Below are 8,852 nucleotides of genomic sequence, written 5' to 3'. Positions count from 1 at the left end.
ACTTTTCAATTGTGTTTTCTGTATAGGCCTTTTACTCTTCATGCTTCTCTATGGGGGACGATGCTTTAACAACACAGGTGACGCTCCCACAAAAACCAGAAGGGGGTGCTCTGAGGCTCACTGTATCTACAGTCAACTCCATCTGCTTGATCGTGGTCTCTCTCTTTTTCTCTTTCCTATTTCTGAATATGGCAGCACAGGCTAGGGAAATGTGGGGTTAACAAGGGACTACAGTATTCAGTTACGCCACAGGAGAAAGTGCTGGCAGGAGCCCCTTTGTGTTATAGAAGGCCCAGTGTTGTTTCAGTGAGCCCTGCCCCTGCCCACGTCAGCATAACGGCTGACTGGCATGCAGGGATCCATCCCCTTATTGGCAGATCCCCCTGACTCATCATCATGCTCGCATCTCTTTGTCGGGAGGTTTAGCGGCGGTGCAGCACGGGGCAGTCATGCCACACAGGGACACCCAAGTCTGCCCTCTACCATGCCCCTGCCTTCATGCACATAAACACACAGTCACGCATACTCGCATATCCACTGACTTGTAGATTTTCTCTCTCTCTCTCTCTCTCTCTCTCTCTCTCTCTCTCTCTCTCTCTCTCTCTCTCTCTCTCTCTATCGCTCTTTCTCTCTCTATCACACTCTCCCCAATCTTCTTTATCTTTCCACCCCCCACACAGACAAACACACTCATTACACATATATACAATACACAATTGTGCACAAAAACACATACGCCCTTTGGAGGGCGCATAACCCATTCAAGTGATTTTTATCAGCAGACGCCATGTTATCGATCATCATATTCGATCTGTATCTAAACTTCAAGAAAAATTATCATGGTGCTAAATAACACACTGTAGTACAGTATTGGAGTCTGTATGAGAATATGTGGTCATAGATATATTAATTTTGTAGCACCAGCAGAGGGGGTTAAAGAGTGAATGTTTGCCTTCAAAAGCAATGGTAGCTGAGGTGTGCCAGAACAGAAACAGAAATGTCTGATAACAACATCCGTTGGACCCATAACACAAAAATAAATTCTTCCTGGGATGTTGAATACTAGACTTAAAGACAAGTGTTCCTTCTTCCCTGTTTAGGTTACCATCATTGTGTGGACAGTGATGAGTGAGCTCATTTTTAAAGATAGAACACAGACAAAATTGTATAAACCGCTATAGTCTCTAAACATTCTGAATTTCTCAATTGTGGCTTGCTGACATTCCACTGAGGTTTTTAATGATCTGAGTTAAGTGTTTGGAATGTTTCCATCATTATGCAAATGGAAAGCAGAAGCACTGAGTTTGGTGTCAATTTAATTGCAAATGACTGCAAAGAGAACCATCAATCCTTCCAGCACAATCTTTTTTATTAAATCCGCAAACAACAATGATGCAAAACAGGTACTGATGAAGACAGTCTAAAAGTCCTGTATACGGCGGAATGACCCAACTTTAGGGAGCATGGCTCCCCACTCGGTGAAGTGACGGTACTCTGCTTTTTCCAGCAGATACTGGCGGCCACGGTAGCTCGGGAGCTCGTAGAACACCCAAGCCCCATCCATGACATTGGCAGAATGGACCTCACGGTAGTGCCAGCACTCCGACACGTTGTCCATATCCTCGCTAATCTCCATCATCTGGCCGCTGAAGTCAGGGCGCTCATAGATACGCATCCGGAATGTGTCAGAGGTCTGAAATTCAGAGAAGGGACGATGTTTGCGGAGGGACACCAAACAACATGTAAATAAAGTCATAGTAATGAAATGTGTTCTAGTATGGCTTTAACACGATAATTTTACTGAATATGTCTCAATGTTCATCTTGTAAATTATTTTGTAATACTCGAATAGATAGGGGGAGTTAAATTAACTAATTTGCACAACTACTTATCAATAAGATCACAATAATTTGTGGGAAAAGGAAAGTGGCATCTTTAAACCAATAAACACATACCTCTCTATTCACTGTTTATGTCTCTATCCTGATTACAAGATATAGTGTGCATGGAACCCATTGACCTACCATGTTTGTGTCTATGCATGTATGAATGACAAAGAAAGAGAAAGTATAGAGAGAGTAAGACAGAAAGTAGCTCAGTGTGATGGCATGTCAGATGACTCTGCCGTTACACAGCTTGATGTCAACAGTAAGATCTCGATGGGATAAAACTCACATTTCGGATTATGCGGCAAGACCTGATGTTGTCGTTGTAGCCCATCCAGCGCTGGTAGTCTGGAAACTCCCCCCTGGTTAGGATGTACTGGTAGCCCGTAAATTTGGGCCGTTCATAGAGCACCCAGGAGCCACTCTCCACCCTGATGGAGTTGCAGCGGCTGAAATGGATATTTAGCTCAGGACAGTCACTGCTGCACTCATAGTGACGCCCCTGGAAGTTCTTGTCCTCAAAGAAGATGATCTGTGGAATTAGAAAGATGTATTCAAAACATGCTGTCAGTTTTCAGGCATTGCTACGGGTAAGTGGGTGTGTATCTGTATGTGCATCCACTTTTGTCAGTTATGGAGCAAGGGGCTAAACAGTCTACCTTTCCCATGTGCTCCATGTTTGGGGCTTTCACTGACTTCTGATTACTGAATATTTATGGCTAGCAACTCGCCTCTCACATGCATCGTAACAACCTCTGACATGGGACAGATTTATATATGTGGGACATTGAAATGCACTGCCAATGGAATCTTTGTCATTCGAATAGCCTCAGCATTTGTATCACTACAATAGCTGATGCTGCAATTGTTTTAACTTGGCACTGCTTAATGAAATGTTTACAGAGCATTGTGTGGAAGCTGTACTTTTGATCTTACAATGCTATCATGATTCCAGAAAAGATTGCTTAATCAAAATAAATGGTGTTTTTTCCCCCAGAGCTGGTACTGTGAGGGATGCTGTGGCGTTGGCTTCTGGCCACAGGGCTGCGTTGCGTAAACCCTCAACATCTGGTGTGGAACAGAGAGGTGTATTCAAACTCTCAAGCCCCACCCTCCATCCAAGTCCACACTCTGCCAGTTGGCTAAAACGGAGGGTTCATTTTGATGCATGAATTTGTGTATGGAAACATGATTTCAATAAAACGCAAAATCATAGATGATTCATTGTGTTAAAAATTATTGATTAATATTATTGATATATTGTCCAGTTCACACTGACTGTGTACAATTGTTCTGATGGTCAATACATATTGAGTCATTAAAACTGTCACTTCTGTAAACCAAACACTGAAAAACTGTACAAGAGACAGTTACATGAAGGTTGGTATTATGCGCTGGTCAAAGCGTATCCAGCATTCTTTTGGTTAAAGGACTGCCATGGTTCTCATATTGCTATACAACAACCCATGTGAAACCACACATCTATCAAATAATACATGCTTGTAAAGTATATGTGTGACCCCTTTTTATGCAACACTTACACTAATCACAACTGCTAGCTAATAGTTTGCTATTATAGCTAACATACTAACAGAATACCAGTCTTCATCACTACTGGTACATCTGTAACCAGAAGTTCATTCCAAAACGAATTTGCCTATTAAAATATGAGCTGGCTTCAAATATGCAGAAACCAGTTAATAAAAAATCCTATTTTTAGTAAATAATGTTGAGAAATAAACAAACCCTCGCACTTACAATACACTGGAAAGCACTTTGACAAATTCTCTTTGACTTGGTTTGGGCCCTGTTTGGGATACTCATTAATCCATTACTAAACTTATTCAGTTTACTTAATCTTTATCTAATCATTCAGTAGCAAGTCTGATATGCGTCTGTAATCTGTTCATATAGTTCATATTGACTGTGACGCAATTTTAGTGGCCTGCGTTTGTGTTCCTTTGTTTGTGCAAGTATTATCCTGGCTCCAGACTGGTATATGCCTCAACCAAATGAATGTAGGACCAGGATAACTCAAACCACACATGCTGGTAGGCTTTGAGATACAGTACTTGCAAAACTTTCCTCTTGTGAAGACAAGACAGCATGTGTTATGGTTCTCTTTTCTGTGCATGTAATGTAGACATATCCCACATATCTTATGACCCACTTGTGTTGAATTTATTGATACATTTTGAAAATATGTCAGGTGTAATTAAAGGATAGTCAAAGTTATAAATCCTACAACAATGGTGTGTATCAGACAATAGTTTTTATTGATGGACTCAGTGGTCAGTGTCCAAGGGGGCTGCACTTCTGCTGGGCAGGAGGAGGATTGGGGGGTGGGGGTGGCAGCGGGCTCTAGAACTCAGTGATCCTGCGGAAGGACCCCACAGCAGGGGAGTTGGCACCCCAGTCAGAGTAGTTCTGGTACTCCCCGCGCTCCAGGAAGTACTGGCGACCGTGGTAGCTGGGCTGCTCATACAGGGCCCAGGCACCATCCATCACCACACAGGAGTGAAACTCGTGGAACTTGAAGGTATCAGTGAAAGATGGGCAGTCCTCGCTCCACTCGGCCATCTGGCCTCCGAAATCCCGTTTGTCGTAGAATCGGATCTTCCAGGAATTTCCATAGACCTTGAAATACAAAATACGCAGACTTGTACGTTAGAATGATCACTCTATTGGTCATGTTTATATTTTTGGTCAGTTTATGCAATAGGGCCTAAAACAATTCAGGACTTCTGGATGCCACATTAATGAGATTCTTGGCTGTTTTCCTGGTTTCTCATGGATGTGAGGCAAACTCCTGCCAAAACATGAGCCTTTCATCTCTTCTTTTTGTGTGTTGGCTTTTGACTGATTAATGCCTGGTTGGTGCACCCTGTGGCATTCCCTTTGAGTTGGGCACTGCCCTGCATTCAACTCTGGTCAAACATTTACATCCAATTTCTGAAAAGCCATTATCCCATCATTTCTCATTTAATGTACTGTAGTGTCATCAAACTAGATTGCCTCAGCCTGACAAGGTTTGACAAGGTTTTGTGTTGTTGATGGGCTCACGTTTTTAATTGAGCGGCATGATCTGATGTTGTCATTGAAGCCCATCCACTGCTGGTGGTCAGGGTACTCTCCAGGGTTCAGAATATACTGGTAGCCCCCGTAGTTGGGGCGCTCGTACAGCACCCAGCAGCCACTCTCCACCCTGATAGAGTTGCAGCGGCTGAAGTAGGAGTGTAGATCAAGGCAATCGCTCCTGCACTCATAGCAGCGACCTTGGAAATTCTTATCCTCAAAGAATACAATCTGTCAAGAAGGGAAACAGAGTCTGGTAAACTGCCAGCCATACAGTTCATAATGTGCCAACTTCAAGAGGAATAATAATAATGAGTGAATGGATGGCGCTATTCTCATACAAATATTCATACAAACATACAAACATGCATACATGAAGTTCAGGTTTCACATCCATAGATTACTGGAAAAGCTTACTCTGTGTTTGCCTTCAAAGTACATAATTTGTATATAATAAAACAATTAATTCAACACGACTTCTTACCTTCCCCATTTTTGTTATTGCTCACCTCCCACCCAGCAGCAGTCCAGCTGAGGTTTATATCGAAATGCAGAATGTGCTGACAAAGTAAAAGCTTTTGTTAACCTAATTAGTCTGATTTGCATATCAGCTAAATGGTTTGTTCAAGTTTGATTTCCCTTTGTCCCAATGTAATGGCTCTGTATCAAAGAATTGCCAGAACTGTGATGTGAAAGTTATAAAGGCCTACTCCCCCAAAGACACCCTAAATGCAATATTTCCATTCAAACTCTGCATGCAAGGAATCTTTATTTGTTTCTTTTGATGTCTTGCGTTTGGGACCAATGTTTTTTTTTTTGGTTTTGTTTGTGCGCAATCTTCCTTGTATGTCCATTGTAGACCTTTGTCTTGTCTATCTTTGCAATTGAAGAGTATAATGTAATCAGCTTTTCCCATCAGTAGTTTGTCAGTGCCTACTTTGTTCTGATGTTGTGATACTACAAGGAGACTAAGCATGTTCGGAAGTCAATTGCGAATCTTGTTGTATCCAGGTGTTTAATGATGACAGTAGATTTTGCTGTTGGTGAGTAAACTTTGGAGGGTTGTCTATTGAATGCCTAGTCTGTATCAAAATACATTTTATGGGAAATAATGTTTTTTTCCCCAAAAAATGGAATCCCATACAATTCCAGCACAAAAACAAACTGTGAAGTATTAAATACACAGTACATGTGTACATCCTAAATTGTGGCTTCAGTATTTCTTTTTGTGCAGTATGCACACATACATGTATTCTGGTTCCATGCCAGACTGTCACATGGCTACCTAAGTTCTGGTATGATATTCAACCACACTGTGGTCTGACAATAAATTATTTAGCTATAGTGTGTCCAGAACTAGAAGATCATAGCAAACATACAGCTCTGGAAAAAAATCTGAGACCACTGCTTTTTCTTTTCTTTTAAAAAAAAAAGTTGAGAAGGACAATTTTGAGTGATGAACAGAAGGATAAAATTTAAGAGGCCACTGCAAACTTTACACAGTTTTATTGTTGAATTTCAAACATTTTCTATGAGGACAAGAACTTCCAGGGTCGCTCCTATGAGACCAGCAGCAACTGCCCTGTCATAGTCAGGAGCTGATGGAGGACTGTGAGTCAATTCAAGAGCTTTACCACATCTCTGACTGCCAGTCTGGGCAGGTCATGGACAAGCAGCCCCACGAGACAGGCAGGCAGATGTACCTGAGGCCTGGAGAGCACAGGAGCATGAGGGAAATGTACCTGACGCCTGGAGAGTACAGGAGCATGAGGGAGATGGGACACAGTGGCATGGGATTGAACTCGGTAAGACGCATCATGGATAATTGTTTAGTTTAAATATGTGTCTAATTCATATAAAGTATGTACGATATTTCTGTCTACCTTGCTAGTTTTTGTTGCACCATGTTGTTTAGTATTGAGTAACTGATTTTACAGTTTTATGGTGGTTAATTATGACTATGCAGTATTTAGTTAGTGTACATATTGCACTACACTTAACCAGTCACTACCAAAAATCATACCTATATTTTTCCACCTTGCATGCAAAAGATAAGTGTACTAATATCAGCTGAGCTATAGTTAACATTACACTGGATACTGAAATATATCATAAAAACGTTTATTCCACATTTCCGTAGTTTATGTATATAGATATACTACAGTATTGAAAATTATATAATATACTATATAATTAATGAGTATAGCCCTTCCATGCTAACAGGTTACAAAAGAGTCTGAGTTGATACATGCTGGTGCCATGCACTTGCTTCTGATTGTTGGGGGCTGCAATTGGCACTGTCCCAGATGCATACAATCTGGAATAATAAGAATTTACATAATGTTTTCACAAACATTGTAGCTATCTGCTAGGTTGCTGAGTAAGGCATCCAAAACAAAAGGTCCATTAGATCAATTAGCTATCAAGTTGAGTATAAAAGTGACAGTGAGGATGAGTGGGTAAAGTACCAGTGTTATCAGACTTAGGAGAGAATCACAATGGGCAGGGTCGGATAACTCTTATTTTTTATTATTATATTATTCTTATATTAAATGTATATGTTATGTATAATGAGGGAAAAATCTAAATTATCTTTTTAAATCAAGTTTGTGCTTAAAACACTAAGAACAGTGCAATTTTTTTTACCTCAAATGTTTATGACATAGCATTCAATGATTTGCTTACTTAAAGTTTTACCTTCTGAAAACATGTCTTAGATCATCTTCTACGAGGACAGGAACTTCCAGGGTCGCTCCTATGAGACCAGCAGCGACTGCCCTGACATGTCCTCCTACCTGAGTCGCTGCAGCTCCTGCAGGGTGGAGAGTGGCTGCTTCATGGTCTATGAGAGGCCCAATTATATGGGCCAACAGATGTTGGTGAGACGGGGAGAATACCCAGACAACCAGCGTCTAATGGGAATGAATAGAAGCGACTGCATCAGATCCTGCCACATGATCCCCATGGTAACAGAGATTTTTCAGATGTGTCTAGTTCATAAGCTCACATCTCTCTGTTAGTATTGACCCAAAATATATTCTTTGTTACAGCACAAGGGAGTCTTCAGGATGAGGATCTTTGAGAGGGAGAATTTCTCTGGTCAGATGCATGAGCTAATGGACAACTGTGAATCCATCCAGGAACGCTTCCGTATGAACGACTGCCAATCCTGCAAGGTCATGGAAGGCCACTGGCTGATGTATGAGCAGCCTCACTACAGAGGCATGCAGATGTACCTGAGCCCTGGAGAGTACGGGAGCATGAGGGAGATGGGCATGGACATAAGAACTGGCTCCATGAGACGTATAATGGAATCATGTTAGAACCATGAACCAACCTCTACTTAATAACAATAAATATGCTTTTATCTTTTACATCTGAGAACCATTTGTTTAATCCACAAGCAAGTGTTTTGAAGTTTAAGTGTTGATGAAACTTGTGATAAGGGAGAGCCTGCGAAATCCATTATCCTTGTGAAGACTCCCTTTAAGAAAAATATTCCCCTAAACAGTATTTCAAGTCAGAACAAGCACACACAGACAATGATGTTAACAATCTTGATTAATTATTTATACATACTGTCACGCCTTTGGTCATGCCTACGTACTCGGAACAACCTGCAAGGAGGCAGCGCTCTGCTTCCCCTGAGTTTTTTTGTTTTTAGTTAATTGATTTCACCTGTTGCTTGTTTGACCCCTTTTAGTTTTCTATTTACACCCCAGTGTTTCCTAGTTTCTTTGTGAAATCTTACTCTTTTCTTAAACAGTCTGTCTGAGCCTTGTTCTATGTAGTTTTGTCGGCTCTGTGCGTCGACCATTTGCCTGTCTTCTGATTACGATTTTGGATCATATATATTGCCCTGTCTGCCTGTATATCGACCTCTGCTTGTTC

At 41.2% G+C, this 8,852-nt stretch overlaps 2 protein-coding genes, 1 long non-coding RNA gene and 1 pseudogene across 3 annotated transcripts; 1 reads left to right on the top strand and 3 right to left on the bottom strand.

Moving 5' to 3' along the window:
- Window positions 1-1,348: 1,348 nt before the first annotated feature.
- On the bottom strand, window positions 1,349-2,684 carry LOC134017376 (gamma-crystallin M2-like). Its single transcript, XM_062456914.1, has 3 exons — window positions 2,546-2,684; window positions 2,176-2,418; window positions 1,349-1,693 (listed from the first exon to the last, which is right to left on the bottom strand). The coding sequence occupies exons 1-3, from the start codon at window positions 2,561-2,563 to the stop codon at window positions 1,421-1,423; spliced, it is 534 nt and encodes a 177-aa protein (XP_062312898.1). The 5' UTR covers window positions 2,564-2,684; the 3' UTR covers window positions 1,349-1,420.
- Window positions 2,685-4,141: 1,457 nt separating this feature from the next.
- On the bottom strand, window positions 4,142-5,505 carry LOC134016465 (gamma-crystallin M2-like). Its single transcript, XM_062455834.1, has 3 exons — window positions 5,446-5,505; window positions 4,950-5,192; window positions 4,142-4,523 (listed from the first exon to the last, which is right to left on the bottom strand). The coding sequence occupies exons 1-3, from the start codon at window positions 5,452-5,454 to the stop codon at window positions 4,248-4,250; spliced, it is 528 nt and encodes a 175-aa protein (XP_062311818.1). The 5' UTR covers window positions 5,455-5,505; the 3' UTR covers window positions 4,142-4,247.
- A 918-nt stretch (window positions 5,506-6,423) lies between these two features.
- On the bottom strand, window positions 6,424-6,739 carry LOC134016459 (uncharacterized). Its single transcript, XR_009929522.1, has 2 exons — window positions 6,704-6,739; window positions 6,424-6,671 (listed from the first exon to the last, which is right to left on the bottom strand). It is a non-coding gene; the product is annotated as an uncharacterized LOC134016459 (long non-coding RNA).
- A 930-nt stretch (window positions 6,740-7,669) lies between these two features.
- LOC134017379 (gamma-crystallin M3-like) lies at window positions 7,670-8,308 on the top strand (annotated as a pseudogene).
- Window positions 8,309-8,852: the final 544 nt, after the last annotated feature.

This window comes from Osmerus eperlanus, chromosome 3, assembly GCF_963692335.1.
Source record: "Osmerus eperlanus chromosome 3, fOsmEpe2.1, whole genome shotgun sequence".
In the NCBI taxonomy this organism is placed as follows: Eukaryota; Metazoa; Chordata; class Actinopteri; order Osmeriformes; family Osmeridae; genus Osmerus; species Osmerus eperlanus.
Note: the sequence above shows the minus strand (reverse complement) of the source record. Positions and strands in the feature narration are given on the sequence as shown.

Coding starts and splice junctions, on each gene's coding strand:
- LOC134016465 (XM_062455834.1), bottom strand. Junction 4,524..4,949: donor CATGCCGCTCAATTAAAAAC/GTGAGCCCATCA, acceptor TTGTATTTCAAG/GTCTATGGAAATTCCTGGAA.
- LOC134017376 (XM_062456914.1), bottom strand. Junction 1,694..2,175: donor CTTGCCGCATAATCCGAAAT/GTGAGTTTTATC, acceptor TCTGAATTTCAG/ACCTCTGACACATTCCGGAT.